This window comes from Coptis chinensis, chromosome 8 (genome assembly GCF_015680905.1).
Source record: "Coptis chinensis isolate HL-2020 chromosome 8, ASM1568090v1, whole genome shotgun sequence".
NCBI classification, from domain to species: Eukaryota; Viridiplantae; Streptophyta; class Magnoliopsida; order Ranunculales; family Ranunculaceae; genus Coptis; species Coptis chinensis.
This window is the reverse complement of record NC_141463.1, coordinates 30,178,439-30,195,291: the sequence shown is the minus strand read 5'-3', so window position 1 is coordinate 30,195,291 and position 16,853 is coordinate 30,178,439. Positions and strand designations below refer to the sequence as shown.

General features: G+C 38.4%; 2 protein-coding genes across 2 annotated transcripts in view; both read left to right on the top strand.

Annotated features, from left to right (window-relative positions):
- The first annotated feature begins 2,546 nt into the window (after positions 1-2,546).
- On the top strand, positions 2,547-3,002 carry LOC147481003 (uncharacterized). Its single transcript, XM_086578805.1, has one exon. It carries the CDS (start codon positions 2,547-2,549, stop codon positions 3,000-3,002), a length of 456 nt encoding a protein of 151 aa, XP_086434931.1.
- Positions 3,003-3,861: 859 nt separating this feature from the next.
- The window catches only part of LOC147481002 (uncharacterized), a 29,087-nt gene continuing 16,095 nt past the window's right edge, over positions 3,862-16,853 (top strand). Inside the window, exons 1-3 of the mRNA XM_086577375.1 lie at positions 3,862-4,102; positions 4,445-4,540; positions 4,629-4,693. Coding sequence (XP_086433501.1) covers positions 4,681-4,693 — 13 coding nt within the window. The 5' untranslated portion in view covers positions 3,862-4,102; positions 4,445-4,540; positions 4,629-4,680. The remainder of the gene's footprint in view (positions 4,103-4,444; positions 4,541-4,628; positions 4,694-16,853) is intronic.

Sequence of the window (16,853 nt, the reverse complement as noted above, 5' to 3'; positions counted from 1 at the left end):
ATAGGACCAAAATGCAAAAAACCCAATAAGAAAAGTATGCAAACCGAACCACTATAGGTCGGTAGGGAAAACCCTAAAGTAGTAAGAAAAAAAAAAAAAAAAAGGAAAGAGCAAAACACGTGGAAAAGAGATTTTTAACAGTATTTTTTAGTGTTTGTTTGTTTTAACAAGACGTTTAAAATCTGTTTGAAAAGATAAAGTTCGTGAACTAGTTTCTCGCTCTCTGAAAAACATGGCTACATACAAGAGCAATGAAGGCCTCCCTCAAGTCTTGTCGTTTTCATTTGTCACAATATTATCTTTCCTATATCTAGAAGACATACAACATTATTTTCTTTGATTCTTCGTCACCAGTTAAACACTTTTATTCACTTTGAAACATTTTGTGATCACTTTACTTCTCTTTGGACCCTTTTTTTATTGGACTCCTCCACCTCAACTCGTTGACGATTTCGATGATTTGTTCATTAATGCATGATGGTCGTTGTTGGCTACTTCAATTGTATACAAATGGTTTAGGAGTGGCTACTCATCAACAAATGCTGCACTATTATGTTCAATTTCTAGCACGTGCTCTTAAATGGTACAAATCTATCCATGAAAAATGTTATCTTTATGATTCCGTGCTTAATCTCTTACCATTTAGTGAAGAAGAAGAAGCAAAAAGGAAAATATATCTTGTTTCCTGTAAGTGGCCGTTTGGTTTTGCTGCTGAAATCAGTGCACAGACCGCGCATAAGCTCAGATTTTAGTGCTTCCCCATTATTTTACGTAAATAAACGTCTGGCCCTCATAAAACTGACACTATATTCTCTCTATAGGTACTCCTCGTGTTTTTAAAATAACCGAAGATGCCTACTATGGTGCAAGGAGTGGTAAGCACTATTAATTTCCAATTTCTGTATTTTTTTTCCCTATATCTTCAAACCTTGAATGCGTGAGGAGACTGTTGAGATTATTTGTCACACTCCACTATGTTGCCAATTGGCATGGGGTGTGTTTGAAAGTTTAAGAGAAACATGTGCTTATTTTATCCATTCTCAGTGTGGCTTTTATCTTATTGTTTATTGATTATGGAAAACTTGAATATTATTGCCTTCTTTATTTGCTATACTGAAAAAAGGAGTAATATTAGGAGTGAGGAAGACTGAGCTGGATAATTCAGGTGGTAGGCATTTTTCATTCCATATCACAGATTTGTAAACCAACTTTTGGGGTGGTTGTGTACATGGTTGGTAGAAGTATTTAAATTCTACTTGGTAGGGAAGATATACTTTCTATAATGATGTAGTTCTCACCCATTACACACTTGATATATATTGAATCGCATTGTACAAATTTTCTCACATTAGTGCAATTCTTGCCTAGCAAAAAAAATGAGGGGGGGGGGGGGTTATATTACATGTATACCCTTGAGTTTTCAGGAACCTTAATTTAACAACAATCTAAAGTTTCCTTTTTTTGCAATGTATCCAAAAAAACTGCTCTGTGTCCACACAGTCTAACATGCCTTCGATACATATACCATTTTTTGGTCCATCATGTCACACGGCGTTGACGTGGTCCACCACACCTCGGCACCGAACCGGTCTAAGGTGTTAGACCACTGGTTGACAAACCTAACGACAATGTTCTATAAAATGGCCTAGGTGTGCCCAACCTTCTTGCCTAGGTCTCATATTGGGCTAGTTAGTGTCAAATGGAGCGAGGTTAATCTTAGCGAGCAGTGTTCTTTCGAATCTACCAGTGTATTTGGTCTTTAATTATCATCCCTAAAGGTGTGGCTGCAAATATTGAGAGATTGATTCGAGATTTCATTTGGGGGTCATCGGAGGAACATAGAATATATCACTGTAGTGTGCTTACCAAAAAAAGTGGGGGGTCTCGGTTTACGTTCACTTGTAGACATGAACCAAGTGTTACTTGGAAGATGGATATGGCGATACATGGTGGAAGAAAGGGCTCTTTGGCGTGATGTGATTAGTGCAAAGTATGGGATCAACAACCACAGTTGGTGGCCCAAGCAAACATCTAAACCCCATGGATGCAACCTTTGGAGAGGAATACTAAACGTGTTACCGAACTTCAAATGCGGAGTAAACTTCAGTGTGGGAAATGGGCATAAATGCTTATTTTGGACGGACACATGGCTCGGGGATAAGCCTCTCGCTGTCCAATTTCCTTTAATCTTTCAAGCTTCTAATAAGCAAGAGGGTTATGTTTATGAGTTTTCACATACAAACAACGGTCACATGGCATGGAATTTGGTTTTGAGGAGGTGTAGTAATGATTGGGAAGTACAACAATATGCTAACCTCACGGTGCTACTCGAAACAGTGATACTGAACGAGGAAGAGGGCAGATGCTTATGATTTTGTACCAAAAACAACATGTTCTTTGTCAGTTCTTTCTATGATAGAATACATACCCAAACACATAATTTGGAGATAATGCCCAACGCCTTCCCCTCCAAATTAGTATGGAGAATTCAGATACCTCTAAAAGTGAAGTTTTTCTTCTGGGGAGTCGTTCTTGGGAAAACATTGATGGCTGATGCTTTAATTCATAGAGGTACAATTGTTTCTCCATTATGTTCCATGTGTAATATGCTTATGGAGACTACCAGTCATCTGTTCTTGCATTGTCCCTTTGCTTTGGAGGTATGGACTATGTTGTTACAGCCAATGGTTATGGCTTTCTCTTTGCTAGCACAAGTTCATTCGGTCAAAGAATTCATCACTAATTGGCCAAGGCGGAGAGGGAAGACCTTTGGGCCGGCTATGTGGAGGCTTTTACCATACGCCGCTATTTGGGTTCTATGGAAGACTGGAAATCACCATATCATCAGGAACAAGGGCTGTGAGGTTCGAAAAATAGTGGGGGAAGTCAAAGGATTGCTATGGTATTGGATGTCCAACTTGGATGAAAGGAGACAGTATCACTTCAGAAATCTAGTGCTGAATTGGCATAACATTATCATGGACGATGATGCGGGGGGCTAATGTTATAGGGGTACGGTGTGTTAGTATATTTTATTTTCTTTGCCTTTGTTTCTCTGCTTCTGTTTTGTAATTGGGCTACTTGTGAGGATCTCACTCACTGCATGTACCTTGTTACTTTGTTGTGCTTTGCACTACTTGTAATAAAGCTTATATATATATTGGACTAGGCAGACTCTAGAAGTCTAACCGGCGTCCGATTTTTTTTTCTTATTATTATTTCTTTCCTGTCTCTCGAAACATGGTGAGTTGTCCACAATAAAAGGTCCAAGAAGGCTTTAGATTTGATATGGGTTAAAACTCTGAAGCACAGACACATCTCTTGGTGGTTTGTGTCTGTGTCGGATTCACGTCGTAGTCAACATGCTCAGGACGTGTTCAACGAAACCAAACACGGGTCAAGATGCGGTTAGGATGCGGATATTTGACTCAAAAAGGACAAAAAATAAAACATAATAATATTAAAAAAACTTTTTTTTTTTTTCCAGTTTGTGTTTTGTTAAGAGTTAAGACTTATGACATACTTTTAAAGTTTAAATAAAAAATATGTAACTCAATCTTGTGGCTGTTTATCATGAATAGTTTTGAATTTATAAATTATGATACTTTTAAATTAGTTTCTAATCTTTAATTTGTATAAAATATAATTACAATTATTAATTAATTTCCTTGTCATTTTCTGCGCCTGTGTCCTACTTTTGTGAGATATAAGAGTCGCCGCCTTTCCGCCTAGCCCATCTAGACACGGCTTGTCGCCTTCACTAGGCACTCTACCTTCGTCCAACTACCGCCTTTGCTCCTTGCCCCTCTCCTTAAACCATATATTTTTTGGACATACTTAACTTGCTGCTAATAACTTAAAGCTATATTCATAAGGGTTTAACTCTTTTTCCTCATGGAGACGGATCGACACCCCAATTCACTCTATTTAACTGGAATTACCGACTTAATAATATTTTCAGCTACCATCATCTGTCTGAACATAATCCACAATGGAACTCTGATCATTGGCTTATTATACTAAAGGTACCTGATGCGGGACTCTTTGGAAGATCTAAAAGAGTTGAGTTTTGTGTTAGAGTATTAGCTGAGGTTGTTGGAAGGTAAGATGTGGAAAGTACTTAAATTTGTTTGTCCTATGTTCAGTCTATGTTTATATGTATTTTATTTGCGATGTACTTCTGTTTTTGTGAAACATTTAATTAACACTTCAACTGTCTAACTATATTATTCTGTACTATAAAGAAAACATTGTCTCATTCACTAAAATAGAGACTCACCTAAACATATCTATCATGTATCTTGTTTTGGTGCCTTTCTAGCCATATCTCACGATTGTCCTATGCGTAAATTTTTATTTGAGTATATGTTCATTTTCTGCTCATATGGTATCCATCTTATAATCCTGTTTTAATTATTTCCTTTTACATATACTATTTTGATAGAGAGGAAGCAGAGCAGAAAATTTACATTGTTTGGTATGTGTCGCCTCTCGATTTTGCAGCTGAAATTGATGCGGTGACTGCAGATAAGCTAAGAGGTATGTGTATACATAGTTCAAAAATGAGTCATTAACAATTTAATAAGTTGAAGTCTTACTAAAGCTATTTACATCATTTCTGTACAGGGGCAAGCATATGTTCTTGAAGTGATTCCAGATTATGCATTTGATGTAAAGGATATGGAGCAGGGAGGTAAGCATTTCGGTTTCTCAGCTTTATGTGTATTTCAGTTGTGTATTTATACCCCGTTTGCGATATGCTGAGGAGGAATATTTATGGCGGAGAGTCATGGTAGACTAGTATGGAAAGGGGGAGTGTAGGTGGTCTTTGAAGGACTCTTGGGAGGGTTTTAGCAGGGCAGTGGGACAATTTTTAGAAATGGTGACATTTATACCTTGCACTGGTGAGTTCATTTACGCTTGGGAGGACATTTTTGCCACTTGAAGAGCAATTTAGTGACATATAGATTGGCATGCAACAAAAAAGGTTGGGTATCTACCGATTTGGAGTGAACTAATGGAGGGGTTCTCTGGAATGTTTTGCTTAGAAGTAGGCTCAATGACTGAGAAGGTGATTATGGGGTTTTATTAGATTCCACTCTTATACTGGGAATAGCTAGAGGGAGATGGACTTAAGGAAGTGGATCTGGGAGAACAAAGATGTGTTTACTGTGAAATCCTCTTGGTCTTTGGCAAAGAATTTGCTTTGCTTCATCTTGAGGCCACAGAGAGAATAATCAATTTACGATATAGATATTGGAGAATTTGGAGCAGCTCCATCCAATTCAAATTCAAAGTAACCTTCTTTTTCTTTTGTTGGCTGGCCTACTTGGGAAGTTCAGAACAATCGATATTGTAACTGGAGGGGTATGAATGTAAAAATATCTTTGCTCACTATGCAAATCGGTAGAGGCTGATCCATCTTCTTGTGCTTTTTCGATGAACCGCAAAAACATGTATAGGCCAAAATGTTAGATGTATACTGATGCGAGGTGCACATCATGTGATATCATGGTCATGACATCACCATGCCGCACCACCAGCTAAAAGCGAGCTTTAATAGTTTTAATTCCAAATGATCTTTTAGTAGTTAATTATCTTTCGGGAAGTCATTTCAGTTTGACTTCCTTATTAGCTTTATGTTAGTTGCAAATTAGTAGATGGCTTCCTAATTGGTTTTGGGATCCTTACGATATTATAGTACGACCTTTGACCTCAGAAACAAGTCACATAGTATTGGTCGCGATAAGGTGAAACACAGTGTTTAAACAGTAAAAATAAAGAAGCAACTGGCGCTGGAACTCACAATTGTTGAGGTTTTGATGATTAATAAAATTACTAAAGCCTCAGGATGAGTGACAACTCGGCAAACAAATGGTTTACGTGTGTTAACATACTTTTATGTTGGAGCAACATGGTGACCAGGGAGGTTGGCTTCCTCCCTCCTTTACCGAATGAAATGACCACTCTTAAATAGTCAAAAATCAGCATGAAATAAATCTCCTTTCTGTTTTAAGTTTAATTGAAAATAGCAAATTACACAAACTATGCAAATGGATGACGGATATTCTTCAGTATTTATCTGTTTCTTTCATTTTAATTTTAATTTTTTTCTGTTTTGATTTTTACCGTACACACAAGATTTTGATAAGCTCAAACATTTTTGTGATTTTATTTTATTTGGCGGTCACCACGGTAGAGAATGGATGAGAACTGAAGTAAGTAGAGGCTAGAATGATCGACAGATCTATCTTCTCCTTTCTCGTATAGTTGGGAACAGTTATCAGAAAAGGAAGGTTTTGGAGGGAAAGAGAGGATATGATTGTCTCACTAACTTTAAAATTACTGGTAATAGTAAGAATTGGTGCACTAGATCACAAAAGCAGTTTAATGCTACGTAATTCCTGATCTCCAACTAAAGCTTCCCATTAGAGCTATCCGTAGTTATCAACTGAATGAAGTGATTGTTGTACTATGGATTGTATATGTAAAGCAATATGCATAACACAACTTTAAACCTTTGTTACACAAACACGCCATATTTTAAAAATAATCTGTGTCGGATGCATATCCATGTGTCTATGGCATACACACACGAACACATTGTATGTGATATACCTCATTTTTTATTATTTCACTGTGTCAAACAGTCCATATCCGACACGAAGATGGACACACATATCCATGTAAATGTAACTTATCTTTAAATAGATATTGAAGGTCCATCTTGCCATGATATGCATATAAAGAAACTTTGAATGCAAATGGATTTTGTATCAAAGTCATTTTAACCAATGGTCGGGACCTCATATATATTTAGGAAACGCAACATTCTTTTGATCATTGATAGACTGTGGTAAAGGTCGATTTGGTATGAAGATTTTAAGTGGTTTTAATGGTTAGACTTATCCGAAAAGCTAGGGGTGGCAGTTTTGTACACGACCCGCTGACCCGACATGAATCTGACATGAAATTAGCATGCTCGGGTTAGAAATAAAGGCTTTTGGAGCATTTAAGAGTTGACCCGCCGAATCCGTCAAATAAATGGGTTGGGTTAGGGTCACATGTTAACCCGAGTAACTTGTTAGTAAACCCAATTAATTATCGGGGTTTAATAGGTCAGGTCATCAACCCGTGACCTGTATAACCTGTTTTAAGATAAGTTTCTTTATTTTTTAAGATCTCATCATCCCAACTACCTAAAATAAACGATTAAAAGGAGAAGGATTAGTCGTCATATTAATTCATTCAATAAATATATGTTTCATTATTCAATTTTCATTAATATGTAATTGAATTATTGATGGTTTTGAGAATTAATATATATATATATATATATATATATATATATATATATATATATATATATATATATATATATATATATATTTATTTATTTATTTTTATTTATTTTTTGATAAATAAAATCGTGAAATACTAAATATTTTACATACAGGTTATCTGTGAATCTGATCCGAAACTGATATGAAATTGACCCATTGGCTTAGCAATTCACCCGTTATATAAGCGGGTTAGATTTGGGTTTGACAAACTAACACGATTAGTAATTGGGTCAGGTTTGGGTTTGCTCTCCTAACACGTGATCCGAATATGACACGACACGAACCCGATCCAGCACGACCCATTGCCACCCCTACGAAAAACAACTTGATGTAAATAGCAGTTGTTATTTATAGTAACTCACATACATACTATTTATAGTAATTCCGTGCTTACTTTTTTTAGTAATTCCAGGTTTTAGTTTGTTTAATTGTTTTTAGAAGTTCTATTAGTTTTAGGAAGTTCTTTCTAGTTTCCTTATTGGCTTAGGATTGATGTTAGTTCCCCAAGTGTTAGTTTCCTATTTGGATTTGGAAACCATAGGTTATTATAAATAGGGCCTCAAGCAGTAGAATTCTGATAAGAGCCCAAAACTGTAGTTTTAACCCCTTAGCAGTCATACTTTTAGACCAATTATGTGAGTAATAAGTAAGAGTTAATACTGATTACGTGTTTTTATGTATTTCAGGCTTCAAAGTCAATTATGTGTAGGAATGTGCCACTTTGATGAGATAAAGGAGCAATGGTTGGTTACTAAGGAGTTCGGTGATTAAAGGCCAAGATTCAAGAAGACGAAGCCTTTGTAAAGCCTGGTCAAAAGATGAAAAGTCAAAGTCCACGCAGTAAAAAATTACACAAAAAGTCAACAGAACTTCCGAAGACCATATCTTTAGACTCAGACCTCAGAATTGGGCCTACCTTATGTCAAAACGACCGGCTCGGAAAGATCTTTCCAATGGTCCAAGCCTTGACCCAATCAGAGGAGCAGAAGTGGACGAAAAGTCTGTTGAAGCGAACTGCAGCTGAAGAGGCCTTTTTGGACCGAAAGAATTGGGTTTTGGGCCTGATTCTCTGGCCCAAAACATGGCTCCAAGCCCATGCACGATTTTTGGATCTGGATGTATAAAAACAAAAGCTTCACTCTTTGTTAATGGTAGCTAGTTAGACCTAAATTAATATATAGAATTCTAGATCTAGTTTTAATTAATTAATTAAGTTTTAGTTCCATTACAATTCTTGTTTTAGATTAAATTCTTGAATGATTGTTCTTGATTGATTAGATAAATAAAATAGTTATTATTCAATTTCGTTCTTGTCATTTCCATTCTAGATCTAATTTAAATTCTTGTTCTTATTCCATTCCAACCATTAAATTAGATTCATTATTGTTAATTAAGTAAATCTCAATTTCTTACATTATGTTTAGTTTAGATTCAATGGGAAATGTTAGTTTGATGACTCAAGGCTAAACCTCCATTAGAGGGGTTGATGAAGCCTTGATGAAAACTTAGTGGTTAGTATAGAATTGGTAGTAGAATCTATTCCACTCTAGAAGGTCGTGTTTCGCCATGAGAATGGGTGGGCGACCTCACATGCTAGTTAGTATCCGGTAGGAATGCCATGAACACTAGGGATTAGACTCGAAATTCTTGCCGTGAAAACGTAAGAATCGAGATACGACAATCTATACTAGGTTATTAAGTTGGATTCGAGGTGGATTTAATTCCCTCTATTTCTTTATCTAGAGTCAACAATCGTATTTCCGTAGCTTCATAGATTAATTTTAGTTTATATTTTATCTTGTTATTTATTATATCTAGTTATTTAAAATAACGCTTGCCTTTGTTAGCATAACATTTCAGTAAAGCTCTCATTGACTTAATACTGATTTCTTAGACTTAGAAGACAATCCATGCTAGGGAACTAGGAGTGGAACGAACTTCCTACTCCACTTAGTGCAATTAAGCGATCGAGAGTAGAAGCTTTGATAAAATAGACACGCGTAAAGTCCAGTTTTAGTTTACTTACGGATTGAATTCATCGTTCATTTCGTAGGTAGACTATACAATTTTACGATTATCAAATGCCATGGCCGCTGCCATCTTAGTTACACTTTAGCATTGTTTTCATAGTAGAAGTAGTCATTTTAAGTCCCATTAAACCCACCCACCCTTTGTTTGTTTCATCTAATCGTGGTTGCCCATTTCAGCCTTGACAAATTCCACGCGAAAAAATACCGAGAGCGCCCCTCCCAAGGAGAGCGCGACCAGCTAAGTTCTTGGAATTTTATCTACCAATCGAAGCGCGTTCAGCTTCATACCAAGCGACCAGCCAAACAACACCGAACTTCGACTTCACACCGAAATGACCACCTAAAAACACATGTAATCTGAAAATTACTTCGAGGCCTTGAAGGCTTGGCTATCGCGAAGGCCGGCCTTGTGTTAAAATTTCCGGATTTCCACAGGTTTGATTCGAACTTTGATCTTTCATATTTTTCAGTGTTCTAACCTGCTATATACACTGAACAAGCGTAAACAAGACGCTATTCATAAGCGAAGCAAGGACGCAAACATGTATTCCTTTCTTCCATACCTCGCATTTCCAGTTAGAGGTTTTCTACTAGTATATCAGAATTGTTTGGAGTGTTGCATGTTTAGTTAAGCTCAACTTAGTCTTGCATGAGATTAAGGTCTGGTCGAACAAAAACAACAAACGTAATTACACGACAACAAACAAGTCTATCTAGTACACCACACACCGACACCTCTAACTACTATCACACACACCATACCGACATAATGGGTCGGTGAAGAAAGAGAGACCTCTCTCCTCCGACTTTTACAAAGCCTTGAGCGATAGCCCTAAATCGTGCATCGTTCTAGCGGACCCATTGGGGATTTTGAATCCCCCAAACATATTTAATTTGTTACCCGCTTTTCATGGGTTAGACCATGAAAAACCTTATCGGCTACACGCGTGGGATTGAACAAGTCCTTACAACATTCCATCATCCTACGGTAGGTGTGGAACAAATTAAACCGAGGGTATTCCCTTTCACATTAGCCGATAAAGGGCGTCTTGGTTAACTCGCCCAAACGCCTAATTACGTGGACTCGTGGGCTAAACTTGTTCACCGTTTATGGAACATTTTACCCACCCCTAAAGACGGATGAGATGCTTTCCAAGATTCATTTTTCCGGCCGAATCCTCATGAATCATTTTACGAGGCATGGAATCGTTTCACCGATCTCCTTATAGAGTGTCCACATCATAACTTAGCGAAAAGACACGTTAGTTCGTGCCTTTTCAAAGGTCTTCTACACCACCATAAAGAAGTCCTTGACATAATGAATGGGGTAGTTTCCTAAGTAAAGGAGCCTCGGAGGCTTACAAATTTTTAGAAGACCAAACTAAACGGAATAATAATTGGGGGTAGTGATGATATCCCCGCCAAATAGTTCTTCTTCAACAAGAAAGGCCGGTATGTTTGAGACGAAAACCGATCCGTAACTTAAAATTTAATCGAATCTCTAACTAAAAAAGTAGAGGCTATTTCTGCTCAACAAAAGCCTATCCCGTCATGAATGTAAACTCCAACCCATGTAATTTCTGTTTGAGTCCGAGAGCACCGACGATTATTGTCCTCTAGCTTATGAACAACAACCACCGAACAAGATAATGTTTACTCTATTAATAACTATCCTATTCCTAACGCCCCCTTGAGACAACATCCCAACTTCAGGTTGGAGAAATAATCAACAAGTAACACCTCCGGGTACAATAATCAAAACGTTAGGCAAGCAAACAATTATAACCAAGCTCCACCTAGGCAAGGACAAGGTCAAGGGAATTATAATAATTATAACAACCAAAAGCGCTTAACCACGACAAGGTCAAGCACAAGGTCGAAATAATTATAATAATTATAATACCAATAGAGGTATCGTTCCAGTTAATAATAATAACTATCACAACCCACCCATAAATAATCAACGAGATAGTTCGATCCACACCACCCGACTACTACACCTACACAACCGGATCGTGTCGGCGCTTTTATACAAGTTACCCAACAACTTTTCCGACAATGAATCAATCAAACCAACAGATTTTACAATCCATAAATCGGGGCATACAACAGTTAGCCCAAGCCGAAAAGCCCAACAAAAGGCGTTTTCGGACAAGCAATACCAAACCCTAAAACAAAAACACAACCTTTGAGGTAAATGGTAATTCTAGTATGGAAACTACAATCGTAGGTGACCTAAATGCCATCACCACTCTCGGATTCGGAAGAGTGGTTGATAACAAAGTAACTACGCCTATAGTTACCCCATCAATTACTCCCTACACCGGACATCGAACTAGATACCGCAATAGAACCGAGGAGCCTACCACGGTAGAGGTACCCGGTTAAATCACAACCAAAGAAACCGAAAGCCAATGTTACCGCGACAAGTAGAGCCATATGAGAAATATAGAGCGAAACCACCGTTCCTCAAAAATTAGCCATGCTAACCGGGGATACAAACTTTGAGGAAATTAGGAACGTTTTCAAGAATCTAACGATAAACCTTCTTTTTCTCGAAGCTATTAAAAGCTACCTAACCACGCTAAGTTTCTTAAAGAGTTGTGCACTACTAGGCGAAGACCAACATACCTAAAGGCGCTTTTTAACCAACAATTTCCAACTTTATCCGAAAAATAATGGAATTGTTAAGTACAAGGACCCTGGTCGCCCCATCAGAAAATGCACCTTAGGAGATTCCCACACGACGACCGCCTTTATTAGACCTCGGGCGAGTGTTAACTTACTCCCGTGATACTTGTATAAACAAATAGGTCTACAGAAAATGCAACCTACAAAAAATAACGCGTTGCAATTAGCGGATAGGTCAATTAAGTATCCTAAAGGTGTAGTGGAAAACGTGCTTGTTAAGGTTCGAGATTTCTACTATCCTGCTGATTTTGTTATCCTCGATACGAAATTAATGACTCAGACTTGATCATTTTAGGGCGCCCGCTTCTTGGCAACCGCCAATGCGCTTATAAATTGTCGCGATGGAAAGATGTCCTTATCTTTTGGCCATCTTTTCCGTCGAGGTAAATGTTTTAAAATGATGAAACAGCTACCGATTCGTCTGTAGATGGGGAGGTTAGCATGATCGAGAGTTTAGCTCAAGATTATTTTAACAACACGTTTCCTGAAAACAATATGTACAAATTCCTTTCTTTTGGAACTTCAGATTTTATAAATGACTCCTACTTAGAGGAAGTCAACACCATCCTGGAGTCCACACCAATTGTAGACCCGTCGGTTGCTCCATATACTGATTACGAAGACTTGCTACCTAAGCAAGTCTTCATTACGCAAGATAAGGACACTTATGAAACATCAATGGACATTCCGTCCACACCGATTAAAAACCTCTTCCCCCGGAGTTAAAATATATTCAACTTGATCCGGATGGTAGTCACCCGATAATTATATCTTCTCTGTTAACTAAGGATGAAGAGACATGTTTAATAAGGGTGATTAGGGAACATCGGTCTGCGATTGGTTGGTCCCTAGCCGACATTAAGGGAATTGACCCCAATGTTTGCACTCACCGTATCCATTTGAGGATAACGCGAAGACTTCTCGCGAACCTCGCCCGCTTGAACCCCGCCATGAAAGAGGTGGTTAGGGAAGAAGTCTTGCGTTTACTCGATCGATCACGGGTATTATATACCCAATCTCGATAAATTAATGGGTAAGTCCCATTCATGTAGTTCCTAAGAAATCGGGAGTTACCATGGTGCGTAGCGGGAAGGGTGACTATGTTGTCACTCAAGGTCCTATGAAATGGAGAATCAGATTGATTACAAACGTTTAAATGCTATGACATGAAAGGATCACTTTCCCTACCATTTATAGATCGGATGCTAGAACGCGTCTAGCTGGTCATGCCTTTTATTGTTTTCTCGGATGGCTACTCCGCTATTTTCAGATTATTATTGATATTGATGACCAAGAAAAGACAACCTTCACATGTCCCTTCAGAACATATGCCTATAATCGAATGCCTTTTGGCCTTTGTAATGCCCCTGGTACCTTCCAGCGATGTATGCTTCATATATTTAGTGACATGGTAGAGCGCTTTATGGAAGTGTTCATGGATGATTTTTCTATCTATGGAGACTCCTTTTTTACGAATGTTTGTCTAACCTTGTCTAAGGTCTTGACACGGTGTGAAGAAAAGAGCCTCGTTTTAAATTGGGAAAAGTGTCATTTCATGGTCAAAAAGGGCATAGTACTAGGTCATATTGTATCTAGTGATGGCATCGAAGTAGATAAAGCTAAACTAGATAAGATAGTGACCCTACCTAAACCACGGACCGTCAGGTGAGAGTAGAGCCTTTCTAGGCCATGCGGGGGTTTATAGGCGTTTCATTAAAGATTTTTCGAAAATAGCTAGGCCTTTAACTAACCTCGCTTTTGAAGGATGCAATCTTTGATTTTAATTTTAACCGTAAACAGGCTTTTGAAACCTTAAAAGCCTCTAACCATCGCACCTATTATACAGCCTCGATTGGTCTAAACCTTTCGAACTCATGTGTGATGCTAGTGACTATGCGGTTGGTGCCGTCTTGGGGACGAAACTAGATAATAAGTCCATCGTTATTTATTATGCTAGTAAAACATTAAACGCTCAACGGAATTATACAACTACTGAAAAAAGAATTCTTAGCTGTCATTTATGCTTTAGATAAATTTCGTCCTTATTTGGTTGGTTCTAAAACTTTAGTTTACACGGACCATGCAGCCATAGGTACCTTCTTGCAAAGAAGGATGCTAAGCGAGATTAATCCGATGGATTCTTCTCCGCAAGAGTTCACATTAGAAATAAAGGACAAAAGAGGGGTCGAAAACGTAGTTGCCGACCACTTATCTAGACTTACAAATGACGATAGTAGTGATTCTCGAGTCCATACCGGATTCTTTTTTCGATGAAGCATCGTATGCTATTTTTCATCACCATGGTATCGCGGACATCGTAAATTATTTAGCGGCTGATGTTATGCCTTATAATTGGACAAGAAATGAACGTAAGAAGTTCTTGGCGAGAGTCAAGTTATACTACCGGGATGAGCCCTACCTTTTAAGTATTGTGCGGATCGATTATTCGTCGTTGCATTCCCCAAAGGGAATATAATGAAGTTCTATCGTTCGCCATGACAAAGAGTGTGGTGGCCACTTTAGTGGAATGAAAACAGCCGCTAAAGTTCTTCAATGTGGATTTTATTGGCCTACCCTTTTTAAGGATGCCCAAGTGCATTGCAAGGCGTGTATTCGTTGCCAACAACTTGGGCTTAATCACGGCGTAATATGATGCCATTAAATCCAATCTTGATAGTAGAAATTTTTGATGTTTGGGGTATTGATTTCATGGGCCCTTTCCCCTGTTTCCCACGGTTATATTTATATTCTAGTTGCCGTGGACTACGGTCTAAATGGATAGAGGCCCTAGCTTGCGTAGCAATGACCATAAGACCGTGGTATTTTTATTAAAGAATATATTTTCGTCGGTTTGGCATTCCTAAAGCCATCATTAGTGATGGTGGAACACATTTTGCAACAGAGTTGTTGCATCCCTAGTGAAAAAGTATGGAGTTACACACAAAGTAGCAACTCCTTATCATCCACAAACTAGCGGACAAGTAGAAGTTTCTAATAGGAAATCAAAAAGATTTTAGAAACAACAATAAACCCCGATAGGAAAAGGCGGGTCGGCGTCTATCGGATGCCTTATGGGCATATAGAACTGCTTTCAAAACTCCTATAGGTATGTCTCCCTTTAGACTTGTATTTGGGAAACCATGTCATTTGCCCGTTGAATTAGAGCACCGTGGCTCGTGGGCTATAAAAAAGCCTTTAACTTCAATATTGATGAGGCGGGTGTCAAACGCAGTTACAATTAAATGAGCTTGAAGAAATCCGTGGCGATTCTTACGATCTCGCTAAGGATTATAAAGCTAACATGAAACGTGTTCATGATAAGCATATCTTGGCGAAAAGAGTTTGTGGTCGGACAAAAGGTTTTGCTTTACAACTCCCGCCTACATATTTTCCTGGGAAACTAAAACCCGTTGGTCCGGTCCTTTTCTCGTTATTGAAGTCACCCCACGGGCAATTACCTTGGTAAATCCCAAGGACAACATACCTTTCAAGTTAATGGTCAACGATTAAAACATTTTCACGAACTTCGCCCCCGATATAGAGGAAGTCCTTTTACAGGACCCTATATATGAGGAATGACCCTTGTCATTGGTGTACTTCCTTTCACTTCCATTTAATGGTAAGTGCACCATTAAGGTAACCGGCCCTCCCTAGGGAGTGTGTGGTCAGTAGTCTGGGATCCTAAGTCCACAGTTCACATAATTCACGTTTTCCACTTCCGCATGTTTTCTCGTTTTTTGAGTCATGTTCCTCTATGGAGTGAATTATGTATTTATTGTTTTTCGTGTTTCTTATAATAAACAAATAAAATTAAAATTAAAATTCTTAAAAATCATAAACATAGCAATCCAACAAGTCTTGGGAATCTGACTTTAAACGACCCACGTTGTAAACAAATTTTGTGTTTAAAAATTTGTTTGGGGGTGGGCAGTCGATCCTTGCATCCGGATTGCTCGAACCTTCCTTTTGCGTTGCTTAGGTCCATTAGTATAGTTCATTGGGGTTGACGTCATCTAATTTAGTGTTCATTCGTTCGCATAACTTACGTCATGCACGCACTTCGAGGCGTTTTCCACTATCTTATATGTCACCCACGGTCGGAATAGAGTAGTTTATGGATCAATGGATTGGAAATTCTCTCCTGATCATTTCCATATCTCATTCGAGAAAATCGGACCGATAACGGCGGAAATTTAGTTTGAAGTTCTTAAAAATCGATTTTAAAGTCGAAAAATCGAATTGGGCTTGGGCCCAACTCGCGCTCACCTACAGCGCGCCCGCGCCTCCCTTTCCAAAAACCCAATCGCGAGTCATCTTCTCCAACCGCTTGTCACAAATTTAAATTCAAACCCTAGCAACCAAAATAAAAAAAAATAAAAATAAAAATAGAATACATCAAAATAGAAAGACCACCCACGCTTTGAAAACACCAACACAATCTCCAACCGTTTCCACCAAGAAAACACCCACCAATTCAAGTTTTCAAACCTGCCACCGTAACCACCACCGCCACCACCATTGTTTCTCATTGTTTTTTATCAAACTCGCCTCCCCCATAGGCTACAAAAACCATTAGTTATCTAAGAAACTTCAATGGCGCTACGACGAAGAATGTTGCCGGAGCACGCGTTTGAGGCCGACCATTTCGCACCATTTTACGGCGCCAATATGATTAAGAGGGATTGGAACAGATTTGGTATTCGACGGATGAGTTCTATCACTATGATTTGGTAGAACAGTTTTATAAGAAACGAGAATCGAGGGAAATAAGATTTTCATTAGGATAGCG